This window comes from Engraulis encrasicolus, chromosome 12, assembly GCF_034702125.1.
Source record: "Engraulis encrasicolus isolate BLACKSEA-1 chromosome 12, IST_EnEncr_1.0, whole genome shotgun sequence".
NCBI lineage: Eukaryota > Metazoa > Chordata > Actinopteri > Clupeiformes > Engraulidae > Engraulis > Engraulis encrasicolus.
Window position 1 is genome coordinate 41,360,859 of NC_085868.1, and position 23,336 is coordinate 41,384,194.

A 23,336-nucleotide genomic window follows, 5' to 3' on the forward strand; every position below is an offset into this window, starting at 1 on the left:
TAGCATTTTCTCATTTGCACCAAGCCTGTTGAACTATGTTCACAAGACAAAACTACAGAGGAGTGACTTGGCATGTTCTATGGAATGCCTAGCATAACACCGGTTATTTGTTTTGACAATGACTCCCCGTCGAGACAAGAACAACGAAGTCACTGTTGCAAAACGCTGCAGAAGGTAAACAAGCTGGTCTTGCTTAATGACGGCTAAACTTATAGACCAAAAACACACAGTGGTCAGTTCCACTGTACTGTATGTGGCCAGTGGGTAAACATGTGTACCAAATCAACTCTACTTCCAACCTGTAAGCTGACCAAAAAGGAAATAGCTTTATGCAACACCAAAACATTATGGGATGGTGCAAGTCAATCTAGTTCATTTTGTCCTTGCCTAATTATCATTGTCTTTCAAATCTCGTACCGAGACATTGGTCTAACCAAGATGATAACAAATAACTTTTCCCAACTTTTCCGTTTGGCCTGGATAACCCACCTCCCACGGTTTGCTACCGGTCGAGGCCAGTAAAAGCTAAGCTGAAGTTTAAACCAAACATTTTCTTAGTCCCAATAGAGCGTCTGCTTAAAACCATGTCACAGCCTTGAACACACCTCTACCCAGGGCCGTTGGAGCTGCTCAAAGTTTATTGCTTTCCGACAAAGTGGATGGAGTTACCAATTTGTCCAGAGCTCAGAAGCAATATTTGTACTGCAAAGTTTTAGTTCATTATCTTGCAAACACTCAATTCAAAGGTCATTCTTTCTTTTGGGTCATTTGCGATAGGGATTTAGAATGGGAGAAATCCCCCAAAAACCTCTTGACATATGCTGGTTGACATAACACCATACCTTTGTCAAGGGTGACCCAGAGGAGAACGTTGTTGCTCTGTGTAAAGGAAATGATGGGCTCTGGTCCCGTTTTAAACTCCCTGTAGTTGGAGCCATCAAGGCCAATGGAGCCGATCACGCCATTACCTAGCAATAGGAATCCCAGAGTTACCATAATAGCACAGCAAGACTAGATTTTGCACACAAAAAAACAAACAAAAAACAAGCATCATGACTATTCATAACATATTTGCACTGATTCATTCATAATGAGAAAAAAACATTGCAAAACCTACACATTTATAGTCATTGTGCTGAGATTGAGTAACCACTGTTTGGATGATATGTGCCATATTGGACAATATGTGCCATATCAATAACAAAAACCCAGACATCACAGAAACAAAGCTGCACAAATCTTTAGGTCTTACCAAGGTCAGCCCAGTAGATACGCCTGCCGTTGCTGGAGAAGGACAGAGAGGCGGGAAGGATCGCGCTCCTCCACATAACCGTTCGGTTCAATCCGTCCATGAAGGCACAGTCCACCTGTGGAGCAGCCTTGCCCTGGCCCCCTGCTCTGCCCGTGGCCGTGAAGCACATCCTCCCTGTGGGTGGGTGAAGAGCGATGGAGATGGTGGCTCCGATGTCCTCCATCAGGAGCGTGGTGGAGTACCGCCCGTCCGCGGAGGTCACGTGCACGACGTTGTGGTCCCGGCAGCTCCAGTAGAGGTTCTGGGTGACCCAGTCCACGGCCAGGGCGATCACCACCTCGTTGCGGAGCAGGTGACTGTTCTGGGTCAGTGCGGCGGAGCTGCCCAGTCTCATTGTGGTGACGGAGGCCAGGGCGGCGTCTACCAGGTAGAGAAGACGCTCCTGCATGGACATGTCCACTACAATGGCCTCAGTTAGACCGGGCAAGGGGAGGGCACGGTGCTCTGGCCAGTTCTTTAGGCCCTTGGAGCCTTGCAGGCCACGCAGGTACACCTTGATTTGGAGGATGGAAGGATACCACATGGGTTAATGGACAGAGAGAGGCGTAAAGATGGACATTAGGAGACAAATAGTCAGAGGCAAACAGAAATAAAGTCCGCAATACCAAGCTCCCATTTCTCTAATTCAATGTGACGTTTCGCGTAGCATGGCCACACAAATAGTTGTATAAGAAACGGGAGCTTGGTGTTGCGGACTTTACAAAGAAAAAAAAGCATGCACATCCATCTCAAAAAGGGGTGCAGGACTAGAATAGTCACATGAAATAGTCAGATGGACAGTCAAACGGGCTGCCAGACTGATACTGATGCGAATACAAAATCCAAGGCAAACTCCGGACAGAGTGAAGTATGGTCTAAATATGTGATGGTGCAGTTTAATGTAATGGGTTTTTTAGGCACACCGGTAGATCTAGTCATGAAGAATGAGGAATATTACAAAGATGGATGAATGGAGAGATGGATGCATAAACGGAGGCAGACAAACTGACTGTTGGAAACATGTTGAATTGACAGTTGAATATATACATTTATAATACAGAAAGGTCAATTATCGTTTCAGGAGCCAAGAAAAAAAACCCTGCTTTAACACATGCATACACAGAAACATACTTCGCTCACAAAGTTCATAGCAATAGTAAGTTCAGCAGCTTGAATCTTTGAAACATGCTTGTGTAGTGGGTGTAAGGGTTGGCAAAACCCACTCATAACCTAGTTATTTATCTCAACCAAAAAACCCTTCTTGACTGAAGGCAGACACACAGACACACCTGAGTGACAGTGTTTGAAGACAGCATGAGCAGGAAGGATGAGGAGGAGTCCGTCGGGGGAGAGCAGCTCCGTCCGTCCTCAGCCAGGAGCTGCCCTGTTGGGCATCGACACGTGGCCTGAAGCCCTGGTGCCAGGAGGCACATGTGGGAGCAGCGCAGACCCTCACAGGGGTTGGAGGTCACAGGCTGCAGGAGAGGGTGGATGGCCTGAGAAAACAGAGCGACAAAAGAGTCATTCAAGTAACATGAGACGGGTCCTGTAATTTCCTTTCTTGCACAGATGATGGGCGGTAAGATGGATATATCAAAAGAAGAACCAGAAGGGGATCTGAGAGAACTACATGCATGAAAACTGGGCAAAATCTCAACACAACCACCTATGATTCATTTTCAAAACAACTTGAAACATCTCAAAGGCATTAAGAGATCAATTGTTTAATGTTCAAATTAGGGCTGCAAAATATTGAAAAAGTTATGTATCGAAATGGCGCTATCAAGAGTGGCGATATGCGTATCGCGAAAAAGACTAACAAGTCGCTAACTTGCAAGACTTACAAGTACGCTAACAAGTAAAACATTTCTGTGCAGTCCAATCACTAGCTGAATGTCAACAAATGCGCAAGAAGCCCACCATGACCATAGCCATGCCCCCCACAGAGACAGACAAATTAGTGACAAGGAAAACACTCGGCTATATTTTTAAATAGCGTCATCAAGGTATTGCATGCCGTTATAGAGTATCGATTTGTTTTCTGATACCGTGCAGCCCTACAGTAGTTCAAATTGATTTGATACAGAATTGATTGAGCCATTTTTTTCACATCAGATTCCATGTACCTTCAGCCCGAAGGGTTGGTTTGGTCTCTTGAGGATGACTTTGCGGTTCTTGCCGGTGACCTTGTGGGCTCCCTGAATGGTTCTTCTCTTGCTGTCTGACCAATAGACCATGCTATCGAAGACGGCTACAGAAAATGGGCTTGGGGTTTCAGGAAGCTGAAGAATCTGAGTTAAAAAGACACACACAAAAAAGAAAGAAAATCAGAGAAAATCCTACGAACATTTTGAAGGATCTGTAAGTGCAGTCGCAGCTATGAAAAAAACATGGTCGCCCAATGTTTTTGAACATTTTTCTTTGCCTTTGCTATGGCGGAAAAGTGGGACATGAAATGAGTGAGAGACGAATGGGGTGGTGTTGGGATATGACCCAGGCCTGATTCAAAACTCCACAGTACCTATGTACCACGTACCTATGTTCCCCAGGTCATATGTTCCCCTGTCTTTGTATGGGAACGGGGAACATGGAACCCTTTTTTTATTAAAAAGGTCCTATGTTCCCCGCATTGTATGTTTCTGAGTTTTCAAATTGTACCCTTCCCATAACCATCCCCGGTAGAGGGGAACATAGGACCTGGGGAACATGGGGATGACCCCCTGCCAGTATGTGGTGTGCTGTGGGTGCATTAGAGCCATGTGCCACAGCACCCTCGCACTGGCCAAAATTTCCCCTTGAACAGTTTTACCAGAGAATCGTATATGAGAGAGATAAATCAGGCAGGTTCTTTTCCGGTATCTACTTTACGTCGGGTGAACGCCCCTTTAGGAGACCTTTGATTAGGAGACCTTCGGAGTCTTAAGGTTGAGAATAAGTGGAGTCCCCTTAGCGCTGTAGATGGCGGTAGCGCACGTCTTGTGCGAACACCACGAAAAGAGAAGAAGGAGGGACAACACTCCCTTAGGACCGTGTTTCCCAACCTTCTTTGTCTTGCGTACCCCCTAAGCCTTTTTGTCATACCACAAGTACCCCCTCACTCATGTTCTATATCCCAATGTGACTATGCTCCATAGGTTTTTTTCATTTTTCCAAGTACCCCCTGCAGTGTGCTCGCGTACCCCTAGTGGTACACGTACCCCTGGTTGGGAATTAGGAGACCGAATTTTGAGCACACTCCTTTGCATTGGATGGGCGGGTTTAACATATCTTTCTCTCTTATACGATTTTTGGCTATACCTTGATGTTCTCGCCCTCCAGTGAGGCGGAGCCAATGCATTTGATCTGCTCGTCGGCCCAGTAGAGCCTCTCCTCCAGCAGGTCTATGGTTAGGCTGACAGGTCGGCTGCCGCTTCTGCTCACCACCACGCGTCTGGCGGACCCATCCATACCAGAGCGCTCGATCCAGGGCTTGGAGCCGATCTTGGACCAGAACATCAACCTGATGAAAAAGCATGGCAAACAAACAATACCAAAAAAAACATGAGCAATGAGATATGGCAACCTGGCCCATGGCCAAAGATAGAATGGGTATGTCCAGTGTTTCTCATGTTTGGAGTGGTAAAATTGTCAATATGGAGTTTCTTTTTCCTTCAGGGTGTCTGCAGGTTTTAACAAGTGCAATTTTAGACTTTTTTAGACCTTTTTTTAGACCATCATGGGCTAAAGTTTAGACCTTCGCGGAGTATTAAAAAATGAAATAAAGCCAGATTGCAGTCAATTGACTATATATACGCGCGCACGCGAGCACACTCACACACATATCAGAAACAAAACAGAGCGGCGTGGAAAAGGAGGTAAAAACAAAGTGTAACAAAACAAATAAACATTAATCCTTTGTCGATATTTTGCATTGAAACGTAGGTCTTAAATTACTCAAACTCAATTTTAGACTTGCACTGCAAAATATCCCAATATTTTAGACTTTTTTAGGCCTAAAATGGAAAATGTGTAATTTTAGACTTTTTTAGACTTTTTAAGACCCCGCAGACGCCCTGTTCCTTATATACCCATTTCACAGCATCAACAACTAAACCGACAAACCGCTTCATTGCCCCTTTTGAGGCAGAGCTACTTCTCTTGGAGATCATTATAAAACGAGTTGTCACCTGTAAACTTGATTTTTTTCAAAAAAATATACAAGTTCCTGAGGTAAACTAAATCTAGCCTGGCTCTCGCGAGACCCCTAGTGCTTCGTGCACCTTCGTTACACTGATGAAAATCCATCTGCGTGAGAACCAGGTTATTCTAAATGCTTACCCCTTCTGAGGTAGAAGAGCCAGGGAGCGTGGTTGCTCCAGATCCTCATGCAGCACCAAGGTGTAGTGCTCTGGCCTGACCACCGATGGGCCCAGCTTGACCGCCAGGATCTGTCCTGCCACCCCGTCTACCCAGTACAGGTTCCTTCCCACCCAGTCCAACGCGATGGAGTCAGACTTCACACCTGAAATGGAAATAAATAATGTGTGTGACTAATGGACATTGCTTGATCTGCTGATAAAAGCAAGCTGAAGTTCAGAAATATACCACTCAGCTAAATTTAAACAATGACATGAGTAGCACCAATATGTTCTCTGTGTATTACAAGAGATGACAAAAAATCAACCTCAACTTTCACAGACAAAAACAATCAATGTTTGAAATGATCTACTGCACAGTGCCCAACCACAGACCATAAACTGATACCTTGACCTAACCTAGAACTTAACCAAAACCTAACCCTTGGCCCTCACTAATCCGTAACCATAATTGTAAAACAAGCTCTTGTTTGAGTCATGTGCCTGGCTCACACACTGCTGAGGGCAAAGAAGAGGAGTTTGACCGGTTTGAAACATCACCACTGACCTCTGACGAGAGTGCCTGCAGACTTGTCGCTGGTGGCGGTCCATTTGATGCTCTCCTCCTCCAGACTGACCCAGTAGGCCCGCTGCTCCTTCCAGTCAAAGTCCACTGAGAAGACGGGCTTCTTACCCGGCGCCAGCAGAACCTGTTTGTCTCCGCTACGCAGGCCCAGCAGAACCAGCTCTGACTGGACCGATGCCAACAGACTGGGTTCATCTGTGTGGATGGATGGATGGATGGATGGATGGACAGGCACACAACATGTAATTAGAGCTTTACAAAGCATGTTCTGAGTACGTGCAGACATATTGACACTTGTCGAAACTGTGGCTTCCACAGGAAATTCAGAATTCATTGTACAAACAAAATTTTCATGTCCATCAGCACAAGGCATGGACTGATCTGAGGCCGCAATCAATGCATATAAAAAAAGAAAACAACTTTACTCAAACTGTGCATTCAATTCCATAAAGCAAGCTGAAATTGACTGCAGGCCTGTATGGCATTTACATTTTTTGTTCATCAGTCTTGAATGACTGTCTATTCTGTGCACGAATGCCCTAGGCATGTCCTAAATGACGTTTATCGTCAAAGCAACAAAGGCCATGGAGACATAGAGAGACTGCCTTTCCAGATTAGTATTTGATACGATTCAAGTTGTTGACATGCTTCAGGGTACTGACATACCTCACGAGCTCTCAATGTTGTGTTCCATTTTTCAACCTACAGAGATAACCAGCTTACCAATCCAGGTTGAAGGCTTTCTTTTTTGTTTTGTTTTGAATCTGAACTGTCATTTCCTTCGGGTGTGAAGAGCTCCCCTTTAGCACACCACACCTGGCATTCCATACATGTGAGCAGAGGGATGACATGCGTTTGTCACTGCACACTGGAACTTTTTCCACAGATGTCATTGTCGATGTTCTCACGAGAGAAAAATGACCCAAGACTTTCAGGCTTATAGTGTGAGAAAATGGCATGTAGACTCACTATTAATGTGAAGAAATGAGAAGAAAAACACTACAGTATATGCAAGCTTATTTTGAAAAAAGTGAGTTGAGCGTTTGGCTAGCACCCACAAGTTATGCGAATAAGAGTGAAGATTGTGTAAAAGAGTGTAAAAATATATAAATGAATTCAGGTTTTTTTTTTTACATTGCATGACATGACACTGCGTTTACTAAACCTCTTAGCACAGGATGTAAAAGGAAATAAATATGGTGCGCACAGAAGACAAACAACAACGACGGTACGCTGAGTATGACTGATTAAACCAGATTAGCAGGAAGTAAGAATTGTACAGCCTTTAAAAAAAGTATTCAGTGGCTTATCAACAAATAATCAGGAGGAGGGCACTCCAGAATTCACTTGTCTGCCTTCTGTGGCCAGCATTGTAGATCGAATGATTCAATGCTGCTTCTAACCTGTAGAGCAGTGTTTCTCAAACTTGTTCAGACCGAGGACCACTTTGTCCCCCCCCAAAATGATCGGGGACCACCTGTCAACTGAATTGGCAGTTGATGGATGCTAATTTGACACTGTTCATTTTTATGCAGTTCACTTACTTTTTATTCACATTATAAGCCTGTCTTATTGTGTTGAAAACATGAAAATGTTACAAATATAGCCTACTGCTAGCTTATCATGGAAAAGTAGAAATCCCCTCGCGGAACACCTGTGCTCTGTCACGGACCACTAGTGGTCCCCGGACCACACTTTGAGCACCACTGCTGTAGAGCAACTGAGAACAAATACCAAGTACTGTCTGCTAAAATGTGATGCGACTGCCCTCCAGTGTATTTAAAAGAACTTGAGTTTGACTTGTTCAGCTATGTTTGTAATGTTCTGAGTCAAGTTTCCTGAACTTTTAAAGAATGTTGCTTAGCCTGTTTGCAAGAACCTTCACACACTTCCAGTTTCATCTTTAAAAGGCGGTACAGCTTAGTTTGACTTTAGAATCACAGCCCGAGCCAGACTAATTACTCTTGTCCTTTCCTCATCGTCTCATCCTATGGCCTTTGTGCTGCCTTGGCTTACCTCCATGGAGAAAACTGGTTTCCCTGCCATCACCCACTGAAGAGCAACATTAAGTGCAAATGAGAGAATGGCCTTTGAATTGTGCTTTGCAAGACATTGATTATCAAAGTTTTTTTTATTAAAATATGATGAATCTAACGTCTAGAGGCCGATGGATAAACAGGGGGAGGTTGTTTGACTTACAACCTGAATCTCATGTTCAGTTCAACCCAGCTTGCCTGACTATTGTCAATTCAGCCTGATCCGGAGAAGGTTGGTAACATGAATGCTACAGTGCATGCACAAGCACACACACCTTATTGGACTCAGAAGCTGACCAGAACTGAACCTGAACCAGTACAGAAGACAGTAGTCAGTTCGCTAGCATTTTGGTCTGGTAATTGATGGTAACCACTGGGCATTTTCAATCCTTGCAGTAAAAGGAAACAAATGCCCAGAAAGTAGTTTCAACCTCTCAGTCTGAGCACAGAGGGTTTTTTTAATATGTCATACCATCACGTGTACTGATAAGAGGTGGAATTCTAAATAGAGCCTTGGGGGGAATTGGCTTCCAAAAAACAGTAGGGACCTCTTTGAGGATGCAAATGAACTTTGGTAGTTAACCCAGAGGTAGGAGCTTCCTACTGTAGTAGGCAACAAGAAGGCAGCTACTTCCCACTTGAAAGCATTCCAACCAGCAAGTCAAACAAACTACAAACATGGAGGGACAAAAACAACATATTCACTTCTCAAAGATGTCAGCAATGTAAACATTGTGCATTATTTTCATTCAGCCGCATTTCATCTTTGAAATACGCAATGTCAATATAACTACACCTTAGAAAAGTTAACAGGCTGTTTTGCAACTGTTAACCTGTCTGAATCAACTGTATTTGTCCATAGAATGGTGATGTGCAACATAAACTATTCCCAACACTATAGTGATGTCATCACAGCAATGGGACGAAGTCGGTTTGCTTCGCTTTTGCCCCAGCTCGCGACTTGAACATTCCGACTTGAACATTCCGCTTCCGTTCCAATGCATTTCAGCAAGTAGGAGGTCAGAAACATCTCATCTCCCAACCCTGGGGAATGCACCATTACCACAACTTTTGGTTACAGAACCCTCAAACTGTATGCTTGCTTTGCAAAGCCAAAACCAACGCAGGAGGAGAACAAGCAACATGTTCTCTGAATTTCAGGAGTGGATTGAAGTAGTTGCTACACAACCACGTGCCGATTAGACACCACATGCAGATTACACTGAGCTGCAGCACGAAGATGGAGTCGAGTGTGTGTGTGTGTCTGCATGTATATAATTGACGCACTCAAGCACACAGTGTTGCCATTGGTAGGCGGGCTGGGTTTGCCCTGGTAGAGAAATGGGCAAGGTCAACAGGTCTTCTTGCCATCGGGTTCCTGTAGGTAACCGGGGTGGCACTGGCAGAGGAAGGGGCATGTGGGACAAGATACACACACAAGGACAGACAGACACAGAGACACAGACCTGGTGTTTTACAGGTCTTGCCATCGGGCTCCAGCAGGTAGCCGGGGTGGCACTGGCAGAGGAAGGAGCCGCGGGAGTTGAGGCAGATGTGGGAGCAGGCGGGGGCGTTCCCCTCCTGGCACTCGTTCACATCCTTACAGGTCTGCCCGTCCGTCTGTAACTTGAAGCCCGCCTTACACAGGCACCTCTGCCAATAGGAAGTAAGGAAGACGTTTTCAGGCTAATGACTCACAAGAGGTACCTCAATACACATAAAAAACATCTATTCAACAAGACTTCAACACTTGTATATGCATTAAGTAATTATACGCTTACAAAGAGTCACAGTAAGAGTCATGGCAAGTCAGCCATACTTGTTTTCTGTTTACAAGACCTCTAAAATTAAATGGCAATCTTCATCCTCGATAACGGTCATGTCTTCAGATGCAAGAGAGAGTTCTACGCAATCAAGATTGTGATGGACTTGGAGTTGCATTGTGTTGTCTTGGTGTTCCTCATATTTTTGGAGCAGCGTATCCATTTTATAACCTTGCCAATTTGAACATTTGCCGTGGTACCACAGCATATGGGGTCTGCTTATTCCGGTTGCTTATTGAACGATACAGAACTAGCAACTGCTAGTCAAATAGTAATGACGCCACCCTTGTAACCACGGATAAGGTGGATAATATGACCACCAAGCATGCTTCATAGCCTACCGGTCCGTGAGGAGTGTTGACACACAGCTGGTCACAGCGAGGACTAGCCAGAATGGAGCAGTTAGCAGCGGTGCAGCCTGGCCCCTCGTCGGAACCATCCAGGCAGTTGGTCACACCGTTACAGACCAATGAGGGGTCCAAACACTCCCCACTCATACACAGGAACAGCCCCGCCGCACACTTCACCTTTCCACCTGAAAACAGCACACAACAGGCACATTTATAGCACAGACCGAAATGTTGTTTGGTTCAAATAAATCTGGCACCTGCAAGAGTGTGTGGTTTCCTTCATCCATTGAGCAAGAACACATCCCTTAAGCTGCTCTAGAAAAGAATCTCTGGTATAAAAGATATTTCAAGCACCACACAACTGGCATACTTGGCATTACATTGGCACAGAATTGACAGTGATGTGATTAACTACCAATGAATTAAACAATAAAACAGTCAAATAAATGCACAGCACAATCTGAAAATAAAAAACACACTTGTTTTATACACAATATACTACAGCATGGTTTATTGCCAGAGAAACAATAAAACAATCAATCAATCAATCAATCAATCAATCAATCAATCAATCAATCGTACACATCATGAAGACCGTAGCACTCACATCCAGCCTCATCACTGCGGTCCTGGCAATCGTTGGTGCCGTCGCACCTCCATGCCTGCGGGACGCACTGGGTCTTAGAGGAGCACGCCCACTGGAACTCCCCACACTTCAGAGGCGATGCTTTACAATTCTAAACTCCACAAATACACACAAACATGCACATGCAACAATCACCATTACTACATTGGATGGAATGGATTGTAATGTTTTTGAATATTCAATATTCACGTTTCAATAGCCCAGTTTATACTGCGGGCCATTGGCCCAGGAACTTAAGCCCAGGAACTTGAGCCCAGCCCCTGTACCAGTTTATACCGCCTGGGCTAGGCCAGAACTGGGCCAAACCAAGAACTGTTGTCCAGGTAACAGGTCCTACTCAACTGCCAGGGCCACCAGTTAGACCTGGTGCTAACAGGTCATTTTTGAATGGGTTACCACGGCTACCATTCCATTTAGAATTTTCAGTTGGCCTGCAGTATAAACGCACCAGGAACTCTAGCCCTGGGCTTACGTTCCCGGGCTTCAGTTCCTGGGCCTAAGTTCCTGGGCCAATGGCCTGCAGTATAAACGGGGCTAATATGAGTGATGATGGCATCTGAGCAAACTGGTGCAGAACAATGTTGGCCCTAGATATAAAACTAGTTCCTTTCATCACTCTACTATATGCACATGATCTCCAAAAATTCTGTGCTCCTGGACACGGATCTTAAGGACATGAAATCCGTGTCCAGGAGCACGGATTTTGCCAAAATTCCGTGCTCCTGGACACGGAATTGTTTTCCGTGCTCCTGGACACGGAATTGTTTGAAGTGCTTTCTATGGGCTATTTCCACAGTCTTGTGTTTTCTCAGGATTTTTCAAATTTCAAATATTTTGTCTAAAAAAAAACATTTCTCACTGACAGGTTAGGGTTAGGGATTGTTTTGGTCTGGGCACAGCTAGTTTTCTTTCATTCATTATATGAGTTTGAAAGCCTAGAAACCAACTGGAAAAGGTGTTTCTCAAAAATATGTCTTTAATGACAGGTTAAGGTTAGGGAATGTTTTGGTCAGGGCACAACTTAAATTGCTATAGCATTATTTTGTTTAGGATTAGCATTTGGTATGTATTTTCTAATGATAGAGTTAACACAGTGCTGTGGTAATAGCCTATAGAAAGCACTTCCGTGTACCCATCACGGAAAACAATTCCGTGTCCAGGAGCACGGAAAACAATTCCGTGTCCAGGAGCACGGAATTTTGGCAAAATCCGTGCTCCTGGACACGGATTTCATGTCCTTAAGATCCGTGTCCAGGAGCACAGAATTTTTGGAGATCAGGCTGACTATATGCACATTTTTTTGTCCCTACTGTACTACTGTATGGGGCACCTAAGTCACGCCCTTCTACTTCCGATCCGTGGGGCTGGAGCTCTCAAAATTTTGAATGAGAGTTAATGGAGTGAGTCAAGCTAAATCCTCATCCCGTTTGGCATGTGCTCCGGATTTCACATATGATGACAGTGAATTTGAAAGGTTTGGATTTGCGTCGTAAGACCACTCATTTTCAACACGCAAGAAACGTTATTTTAGCTTTTGTGCAAAACTGTGTTAGAGACTACACGTGCGCCTCGCATATCTGACGTGAACCGAGGCACAGCCAACCCTACCGCTGCACTGCGGCTTAAGTGGCTGCACGTAGGACATGCGACGTCTGTTGTGTAGTCCAAATAATTGTATATTTTTGCACACACACAACTCAAAAATCGCTTGCCAAGTGAAGTCAACAAGCACACCATTGGTTGTTATTAATTCTGAGGCACAGCATATGTGTGATCGACGGGGAAATGAGAGGTGGATCGGAAAATAGCTTTGATCAGTCCATTACAGCCCAGTCAAAAGTTTTTGCGTTGCCAGCCCCATAAGCCGCCCGGAAGGGGTGGAGACTTAGGTGCCCCATGTGGCAAAACATTACAATAAGCATACACCTTCGATTCATGGAAGATTTAAGGTTGAAATCACGTCGGCACACTCAACCATCCTGACATGCCCAGGGTGACCTGCCCCAACCTTTGACCTTTGCTTGACCTCCCTCACCCTCTCGTCTGATCCGTCGCTGCAGTCCTCGTCCCCGTCACACAGCCACTCCTGCAGCAGGCACTCTGTGCTCTGGGGGCAGCGGAGCTCGGGGGGGCACTGGGGGGGCTGGTTGCACCCCTTCTCGTCCGAGTGGTCCCGGCAGTCGGCGTGGCCGTCGCAGCGCAGAGTGGGGTCCACACACTGGCCATTGGTGCACAGGAACTGGCTGCCCAGGCAGGCCTCCACCACTGGGGATGAAATAATAATAGAATAAAATTAGGCCTGGGACATTAATTAAATTAATCAATTAATACATTAATGCATTAATCACACGATTTGATTAATTAATTAACGCGATTAAAACAATTAATCGCAGCCTAATATAGCTACATAGTTCTGGATTAGACCAGTGGAGGGCAGTATTACACCTGATGGTGAAGAGCCTGCTGAAAATGAGGAGAGTTCTCTTTTGAAAATGAATGATGTTTTTAGATTGCACTTATTTATTGTCTTTATTCAAAATCCATGTGAAAAAAATCCCTGTTCTCAGGTCAGATATTTAAATGTGATTAAAATGCAATTCATTTTGATTAATTAATTTCAAAGCCTATAGTTAATTCGATTAAAATGTTTAATCTAGTCCCAGCCCTAAATAAAATACAACATTTTTATCTTAGCTGTCTCATTTCATGTCTCTTAAGTAATATTCCGGTTCACAGGAAAAGTGTTGCTGTGTTGTCAATAATCCTCCTCCTCCTTCACGGCAGGAGGGGACTAGACATCAGGGGCCTACATGGGACAAGCATCAGGGGAGAGAAACCGCTATTGTATGGTATAATATATGACACCATTTCATATTCATGTAGTTATTACACAGCCCAGACTAAATTCAAAGTTTTCCCATTGAACTACTGCATTTTTCTACACGTTTCGTCATGCATTTGTCATGCTAGTTAACTTTCGCTTGTAAAGTGTAAAAACATTCTACATAGTAATGTGGCCCTGTAAACAATACACTTATCAATTGACTACTGAAATATTTTCTATATCCCTCTGCAACTTTTTAATATAGTAATATTCTTAGCTTGCAGGTACTAAGTATTCAGTGATTTTTGCACCTCTAGAAATGATATAAATTAGTTTGTAAGCACCCAGTATTTAGCACATCTCCAAGTACTACAAACTAAGGGCAAGTTTTTGTGAACGCACCACAGTTGGCCTCATCAGAGCCGTCCAGACAGTCCTTCTCCCCGTCGCACAGGAAGCCATCGGGGAGGCAGCGGCTGTTGTTGTCACAGCGGTGGGTACAGCCTAACGAGTCTTTGGAGCAGTCCAGCTCGTCAGAGCGGTCCTGACACTGAGGTGTGCCATCACATACCAGCTTCTGGTCAATACACTTCCTCCCATGGGCACACTGGAACTGGCCTGGGGAGGAGGAAAGTAAGTTTTACAGATGAATGTTCTTACAACCCCTGGCTCCAAAGGTGCATCATAAAAGGAATCCACATGCAGATGGGATGACTAGTTTTGGAAATGTATTAAATAAAAAAGAATAACAAATGATGTAGGTGCAAAATCTGTAATCATAAGTGTGTGCAAAACATGTCACAAAGGAGAGACCAAATAAACAACAAAACGCCAAAGGAGGGGGAAAGGGGAGGCCCCGCCCTGCCACAGTGCCAGGGCTTTATACTCGGACTCATCAAGGCAAGAGCAGACACAGCTGACAGGACGGGGCTGTCCCAGGACCACCCAGTCCCCCACGGTGATTACCGCGTGACCTGAAGAATCTGAATGACAGCACAATTTGTAGTATAACAATCTAAAATGTTTCCCTCATGTCGTTTTTTTGGTATACTAATTGTGTTTAAAAATGAACAACTATGGTCAATATTACACCTCACTCCAGCCTGAATTCCAGGTCTCAGCCAATTAAAAAAAAATATGTAAAACTATCATTTGTCGTTTCTCCCCATTTTTAATATGAAATATTTAGCAAAGCAAATTAACTAAGCTTATACAGAGATGTCAAATATTTGTGAAATATTTAGCGAAGCAAATGAACTGCGCTTATAATATACAACTCACTCCTCACCTGCTTTGCAAACTCGGTCGCAGCCTCGCTCGTCTGATCCATCTCTGCAATCCTTCTCCCCATCACACACGTGGCTGTAGAGGACACACTCCGTCCCGTCTCCACACGGCTTGGAGCCCAGGCGGCACTTCAGAGGCGCGGCTGTGGTCCAGAGGGATTTGAAACCAGCTGTGGGGGGACAGGTGCTCATGTGTGAAGAAATGCTCCGGTCTTGCAGTCGACCCGCTCGTCATCTCAAATTATCAGTAACCATCGTCACAGAAAACATATCAGTGTCCCACAGAGTCATTCTGGATTTCATCATGGAAGTGGATACTTTTGATTTTTTTTTAAAACACGCATAATTTTTGCATTTCCAAAACTGCAATCATACTTAAGATTCTTCTCTTTTACAGCAAAATGGGCTAAATCAGTATGGTACATCACATGGCTAATAATCCTAAAAAAAAAAAAAACTAAAATGGTTTATCACACCATTACACTTGCATGAATCAAACCCTCTTTCACAGTAAAGAAACACACTCGTACTGAAAGGCTACTACAGAGTGACTCACGGCAGTTTCTCTCGTCCTCTCCGTCTTGGCAGTGGCGAACGCCATCACAGATCTGCTGCTTGGTCACACAGCGGGAGCCGTCGCACCTGCGCTCACACACGTCCTGACACTTCCTCTCGTCCGAGCCGTCGGGACAGTGAGCTCTTCCGTCACACACCTGGTTCCTCTCGATGCACTTACGCCGGTCCTCACACAGGAAGTGGGCTGAGGAGGCAAAGGGCCATTCGATCAGTGTTGGTGGAATGGTGTCTGAGTGCATTTCAATGTGTCACTACACTGCGTTACACTTAATGACAATTACTTGTAATATGGGGATATAACGGATTGCTTTGAAATCATAGAAATTACCATACAATTACCACCTTATTAGCAATCTATAACATAGTCTAACAGATTCATGCATGTCAACTGGTGGATGTAATCAATATAAACTGATGTTGTAATTGTAAAACAGGGTTTCCCCACCTGTTTTTACAAACCCAAGTCAATAGATTTACCACACCTGGTTGTAACCGCATTTTGTACATTGTTATCTATATAACTACCGGTATTATCAATTTAAAATTCAGTTATAGATGAACCCATAGGTGCCAATTACATTTTTTTTAATCAAATGTTGATTGAATGTGTTGGTATGGATTACCATGCATAGCACTGGCTTCTTAAATGGGCAAAGGGTAATTCAATTAAACATCATAATGGACATGTTTTTTACCTGGATCAGAGCACTTGTCCACACAACTCTTCTCATCAGACCCGTCAGGGCAGTCTCTCCTGCCGTCGCACAGCTGGCTCTGGGAGATGCAGACAGACGAGCCCTCACACAGTACTGAGGGGAACCTGCAGGGGGCTGGGGTCGGTGCTGGAGTAGTCGTGTCTGTTGGGTGTCAGAGAAGATGGCCACTTGTTACGTTTCTTTGGGCACTTTTCATGACTTATTACGACAGGAGGATAGTGAACATGTGATCAGAAAGTAGCTGAATGGGATAGGGGCTAGGAAATGAGCCATTATGGCACAGGTACTCTATGCAGTGCAACACAGCACCCCTAAAGATGGTCACTCTGTCTTCATTTAAAGTAATAAACTAGAATGGGCACTTGGTAGAGCGCAAACCTTCGCCTACGCCACTTATTTTTTTCTGGCCATCTTCAAAGTGTGGAGCATAACATTCTCCAAATGTTGGTGTTAGTTTCATTGAAATCGGACCGGAATGTCGTAATATTACATTTTTGGGCCAGTCTTGACCTCTTATTCAATTCAGCATGCACACGTTCTTCTGGCATATAGTGCTTGGCAAAGAAAAACGTTTTTGACCTTTTTGTGACCTTGACCTTGACCTTTGACCCAATCACTCCCAAAAAGTAATTGATTGTTCCCTGGGTCATGACCAATCATCCCACTAAATTTCATAAAAATCGGCTCAATTTACGTTTTTTACCTTTTCGTGACCTTGGCCTGGACCTTTGACCCAATCACTCCCAAAAAGTAATCGATTGTTCCTTGGGTCATGACCAATCATCCCACTAAATTTCATAAAAATCGGCTCAATGTACGTTTTTGACCTTTTCGTGACCTTGACCTTGACCTTTGACCCAATCACTCCCAAAAACTAATCAATTGTTCCTTGGGTCATGATATAATGATAATAAAAATCGTGTCAGTTCTGTCTGAGTTATACGAAGTACAAACACACATTTTGACCTTGACCTTTGACCTTTGACCCAATCACTCCCAAAAACTAATCGATTCTTCCTTGGGTCATGACCAATCATCCCACAAAATTTCATAAAAATCGGCTCAGTTTTGACTGAGTTAGACGAAGTACAAACAAACAAACAGACAAACAAACAGACATTCACAAATAAATACACGGCGGGCAAAACATAAAAAAATGTGTACCAAAGCATAGCAGAATCTTCTGCACATGTGTCACAGACCAGAGCTGGGTTATCCATAAAGCCCAGGGGCACCAATCATTTTTGACCAGTGAGGGGGCACCAAAAGACACAAACTTAACAAATATTGTTTATAAAGGGGGCACCGGTGAGGTATAGTGCCCGGGGCCGGAGGCACCACATTTGCTAAATACAATCCTGCACGGACCCCAGTTAAAAAAAGAAAAAACTCACTGCAGAGAAAAGTGTATGGCTTGAAAGATGGAACTAAAAGACTATGGGACCCAACAGGGAGTCATTCATATAAAATGGAAAAAACACTGGCATCGGCTCTGAGACTCACTTCATTAAATCCCAATACTCCGCTCCGGGGTGAAATTTTGGCCTGCTGACCAACCTGAAGCTGCCATCTGGCAATGGTTCTTTGGGCAGCTGCCAACGTTTTAATAGCACCTACTCAGAATTTCACAACCCATTGTTATGAGTAGCTCTAGGGAAGCAGCATTCTAAAACGTTCATCATTTTCATTTCACATGTTTAATCCAAATAGCTTTTATCCTTTTAATTTTTATGAATGAACTGTTGAATATGCAGTGGGTTACTATGTGTATCTTTTCAACAATATTAAAATGTGCATATCTGAAATAAAGGAGGGTTATAAAGGATGCAGAAGTAGGGATATAATAATAATACAAGTAATGCAAGTAATCAAAATGAAAAAAGTAGCCTTCCACAGAATATCTCAGAGCTTTACGGCCATGTGACTCACTGCAATTGGCCTCATCACTGCCATCTCGACAGTCCTTCTCCCCATCGCACAGGAATGATTCTGGCAGGCAGTGGGTCTTGTTGTCACACAGGTGGCTGCAGCTCTTTGTGGCCTTGAAGCAGTCCAGTTCATCAGAGCGGTCCTGGCACTGGGGTGTGCCATCACAGCGCTGCTTCTGGTCGATACACATACTGCCATGGGCACACTGGAACTGGTCTGGAAATGAGTGACGAATGAATGGACAGAGTTACTTTCATGAAAAACAAGAACAATAAAATGATTTCAGGCATAGACATACAGTATATAGACATGTGTCTGCCTTGTTTTTGAGTTCCTGAACTCGGATACATCAGAGAGAATCCTTACGGAGAGACCAATCTTAAATTGGATCAGTGCTGGACTTGAGCATTCATGCCCTTTTTCTTACCTGGTCTGCAGGTCAGTTCGCATCCCTCTTCATCTGATCCATCTCTGCAATCCTTCTCTCCATCACACACGTGGCTGTGGAGGATGCAGTCACTCCCATCTCTACAGGCTTTAGTCCCCAAACGGCACTTCAGAGGGGTGGTGCTCGGGGCCTTGGTGACAACGGTGGGACAACCGACCTCATCAGAGCCATCAAAGCAGTCCGACCTGCCGTCACAAACCTGATTCCTCTCGATGCATTTGCGCCTGTCCTTACACAGGAAGTGTGCTGTAGAGCATGAACACAAACAACCAAACAAGAGTAATCAGATGGCAAACTGGCCCACTTGCCAATGAAAGACGCCTGTGATGAGTGTTACTTACTTACATTTTATTCAACTAATACTATTACCCAAATTCATACAAATATAACAATGTACTGAAACAATATTGAAGTACAGGGAACAGATCCTAAAGCAATGTGGAATACAAGTTCACAGTACACCACCACAATGTCAAAGGCACAAAGATGCCCTGCTGCACTGTAGCTGGAATTAGGTGATGTGATCACCCAGCGCTGGACTGGCCAACTGGAATATAAGTAGGGCTGGGACTCGATTACAATTTTTAATCGCATTAATCAAAAGGCTTTAAAATTAATTAATCAAATGAATCGCATTTTAATCCCATTTAAATCGCATTTAAATATCTGACTTGAGAACAGTGAAAAATATATTTTTTCACATGGATTTTGAATAATTACAATAAATAAGCTTAATCTAAAAATATCATTCATTTTTAAAAGAAGAGAGAACTCAATTTCAGCAGGCTGTTCACCATCAGGCGTAATACTGCCCTCCACTGTTCTAATCCAGAACTATGGAGCTATATTATACTGAGATTAATTTGTTTAATCGTGTTAATTAATCAAATCACGTGATTAATTAATCAAAATTAACTAGTTAATGTCCCAGTCCTAAATATAAGGCATTTTCACAGTGTCCAGACAGTTGTCATGGGACTTGTGTGCAGGCTGGTCTCTAAGGGGAAAATGAATGCAAACAATTGTTTTGGGAAAATCCACTCACCCATCCAAATGTCATTTTGTAAATAAAAATCCGAGACAGACAGAGGGATACCGCTTTAGTACGCAGAGGAATGACTTCGCAGAATAATTAGATGTAAAACATGATAAACCCTACCTGGATCTAAACATCTTTCCACACAACTCTTCTCATCAGATCCATCAGGGCAGTCTCTCCAGCCGTCGCACAGCTGGCTCTGAGAGATGCAGACAGACGAGCCCTCACACAGCACTGAGGGGAACCTGCAGCTCGGCTCTTGACTTGCCAGTAGGGGGTCGGGTGATGGAGCAAGGGCAGCATCACCTGCTCGCAACAGAGAATGCTGTGCAACTTATTCTGTACAATTTAGGACCCAAAGAGTCATTCTTTGTAAACAAACTTGGAAAATGCATTGTAGATGTTTTCAGATGTGCGGCATGCTGATGAACTAATGCAGAGAGACCCTGACAATCAATCATGTTCATCCGTGGAAAAGTGTGCTAAGGAACACAGACACGTCAAAGGCAACACAACAGGTGACCGCAACACAGCACAGCTTTGGAAGGTTGTTTAACCCATTGCGTCCTGGAGTGACATATACGCTGCATTAAGGCTCTTGAGATTTGAGCTGTTTGGTTAAAATGGGGGTATGTTATAGCTGAATGAACACGTTCTATTGCAAAATGAAGGTTCTAGCTTTTAAATGCAACTTACTTCATGTTTTTATGTGCTTCGGACGCTGAGATATTTAGGTTTTAATAGGGAGGGCACCTTTTCCCAAAAAGGGCTTAGGCTAAAAATGGGTTAAAAGCCACTTGTGAAGGGGAGCAGAGTTGCCCTGCCAGGACTTGAACGCGGGCCTTCTGTGGTACCAAACTGGAGCTTTGACTTGTCACGCCAATGACCCTCGCTCATTGTAACAGTCAGAACACACCCACAACTCATGGGTATGTGTTCTGACTGTTACAATGATTATCACTCGAGCACAGCACTGCTATGCGCACTCGGGACTCAATAATTCGACGCCCTTTCGGTACTTACCGCTTACGTCATATGACCCCAACCCTAAACCTAAACCTTAACCCTAACCCTAAATCGCTTGTTTGAAATGTTTGATCACCATGTGAGGTACCACGTAAGTACCGAGAGGGCGTCAAACTAGTGGGTCCCATGCGCACTCACCACAGTTGGCTTCATCCGTGCCATCCCGGCAGTCTCTCTCCCCGTCACACAGGAACGTGTCTGGCAGGCAGCGGCTCTTATCGTCACACAGGTGGTTGCAGCTCTTGGTGGGCGTGTGGCAGTCCACCTCATCAGAGCGGTCCTGGCACTGAGCTGTACCGTCACACACCTTCTTCTGGTCGATACACATCCTCCCGTGGAAACACTGGAACTGGTCTGCAATTGAAAACATCCTCAATCAAAAAATAAACAAACAATGACCAAAACAAAAATTGATTCTAAAAAGACCTACTTTTCCAAAAATTGGGCAACACAATTTGTCTGGGGCTTTACAATGAAAAGTCCCATTGAAGGGGAGGATTTATTAGCCAGATTCAACTTAGGTAGACATGTCAATTGCACATTAAGAAGTTGTTAAACACTGCTGTCAGATCGTCTGCATTCTAGATCACATCCTTCAAACCTAATTGTGCAATTCTTAATTATGCAGTGTCTTGGTTCAGCCATTGTACATAGATGCCCAATGTTTCAATGCACTGTAACATCTGAGTTTAGTGGCATTCCGCATTCTTAAGATACATATTCTCACCTTTTGTACAGGTCAGTTCACATCCCTCTTCATCTGATCCATCTCTGCAGTCCTTCTCTCCATCACACACGTGGCTGTGGAGGATGCAGTCACTCCCGTCTCGACAGGCTTTAGTCCCCAAACGGCACTTCAGAGGGGTGGTGCTTGGGGCCTTGGTGACAACGGTGGGACAACCGACCTCATCGGACCCATCAGGGCAGTCGGACCTGCCGTCACAAACCCGATTCCTCTCGATACATTTCCGTCTGTCCTCACATCGGAAGTGTGCTGAAAATATTGAGAAATAAAAAGGTCATAAACTGCTTCAAGTAAATACAGTGCAATAACATGACTAATGTATGATGGAATAGTTTGCACCATGTTTAAAGGTGCTTTGTGTAAGACTGTGGCCAAAGTGGGCTATGCAACTATGCTACTCATTCAAACTGTGTTGCCTATTGTCAGATTTGATCTTTTCATGAATATTTACAAAGCTATTATGACCAAAGTACAGTAAGTTTTTCAGCTGAAAATGTATATTTCTGGAAATTCAAAAGGGCGGACCATGGAGAAGATCCCCTTTTCATGTATGAAAAGTGCCACTCAATGAATACTTGTAATTTGAAGGTTATGGTAAGTATTCATGAAAAAGGTAACATTTGTAGTATTTAATTTCCATAATTCATGCTGCCCGTTCACAAATATTACAAAGTGTCCCTTTAAGGGTCTTGGTCAAACATTAAATACCTCTATCTGAGCATCTGTCCACACAGCTCTTCTCATCAGACCCATCAGGGCAGTCCCTCCAGCCGTCGCACAGCTGGCTCTGGGAGATGCAGACAGACGAGCCCTCACACAGCACTGAGGGGAACCTGCAGGGGGCTGCGGTCGGCGCTGGAGTAGAGGTCGGCTCTGGTGCAGGGGTCAGGGCAGGTGCAGAGCCAGGGCCACTTGATTCTGTAGACATGGAGTGCGTTACAATATGCGACCTTGCCTCCTCCACTTGTTCTTGTTTCCTCGTACCAGGAAGTAATAAGTCATGATGACATCACTGACAACAGCATTATATTTCTATATCTTGCAAAAGCTCAATTGTAAAGTCTTTTTCTCATTTGCAATTGGGATGGTGAATGAAAAACAGTCCCTCAAAAGTTGTTGTGGCTAGGCTGACAGCTGGGAAACTATCGTTTTCTCCACGGAGGAGGGGCCAGGAGGCGGGGCGAGGCCACAAGCACGAGTGGAGGAGGCAAGGTTGCATATTGTAACACACTCATGGAAACTTGTAATGAACGTTTCTGTCAGATAGTCAACCATGTCTGATTTCAAGGTAAACAAATGAAACCACCATCGATGACTTATACTAGGACTCTTCTGGTTTTGGCAGTCATTTACTGGATAAATCAAAAAGGTATTGAAATCTACATTGCATCATTACCCACAATATTTTGGCACCTCAGAGCGAACTATTGATCTTCCAGTGGTGATTTCATGTTCACATGAGACTTATAATGCTATGTTAAATTACACTTAGACACTCTTAGCCAAAGTATGGTAAATGCACAACAGAGGACACACACAAGCTACAAGTAGAGAGAGCGAGTAGAAAGAGTAAGCAAAAACACAATAAATATAGGTCAGTCACGAAACAGGTAGTGCTGTAATGAAGTGAACTCTTTGACCCTGTATTAATGAAAATCTTCAGACAAGAAGATCTTCTTGA

At 44.1% G+C, this 23,336-nt stretch overlaps 1 protein-coding gene across 1 annotated transcript in view; it reads right to left on the reverse strand.

Moving 5' to 3' along the window:
* si:dkey-88l16.3 (low-density lipoprotein receptor-related protein 2) overlaps positions 1-23,336 on the reverse strand; it is a 51,103-nt gene that overhangs the window by 4,658 nt on the left and 23,109 nt on the right. The window contains exons 26-45 of the mRNA XM_063212240.1: positions 22,364-22,573; positions 21,659-21,904; positions 20,005-20,190; positions 18,825-19,091; positions 18,398-18,613; positions 16,448-16,609; positions 15,733-15,936; positions 15,179-15,346; positions 14,293-14,508; positions 13,102-13,331; positions 11,028-11,157; positions 10,412-10,605; positions 9,714-9,900; positions 6,194-6,406; positions 5,609-5,792; positions 4,589-4,790; positions 3,418-3,582; positions 2,581-2,787; positions 1,253-1,805; positions 843-968 (exon numbers count right to left, since the gene is read on the reverse strand). Coding sequence (XP_063068310.1) covers positions 843-968; positions 1,253-1,805; positions 2,581-2,787; positions 3,418-3,582; positions 4,589-4,790; positions 5,609-5,792; positions 6,194-6,406; positions 9,714-9,900; positions 10,412-10,605; positions 11,028-11,157; positions 13,102-13,331; positions 14,293-14,508; positions 15,179-15,346; positions 15,733-15,936; positions 16,448-16,609; positions 18,398-18,613; positions 18,825-19,091; positions 20,005-20,190; positions 21,659-21,904; positions 22,364-22,573 — 4,266 coding nt within the window. The remainder of the gene's footprint in view (positions 1-842; positions 969-1,252; positions 1,806-2,580; positions 2,788-3,417; positions 3,583-4,588; positions 4,791-5,608; positions 5,793-6,193; positions 6,407-9,713; positions 9,901-10,411; positions 10,606-11,027; positions 11,158-13,101; positions 13,332-14,292; positions 14,509-15,178; positions 15,347-15,732; positions 15,937-16,447; positions 16,610-18,397; positions 18,614-18,824; positions 19,092-20,004; positions 20,191-21,658; positions 21,905-22,363; positions 22,574-23,336) is intronic.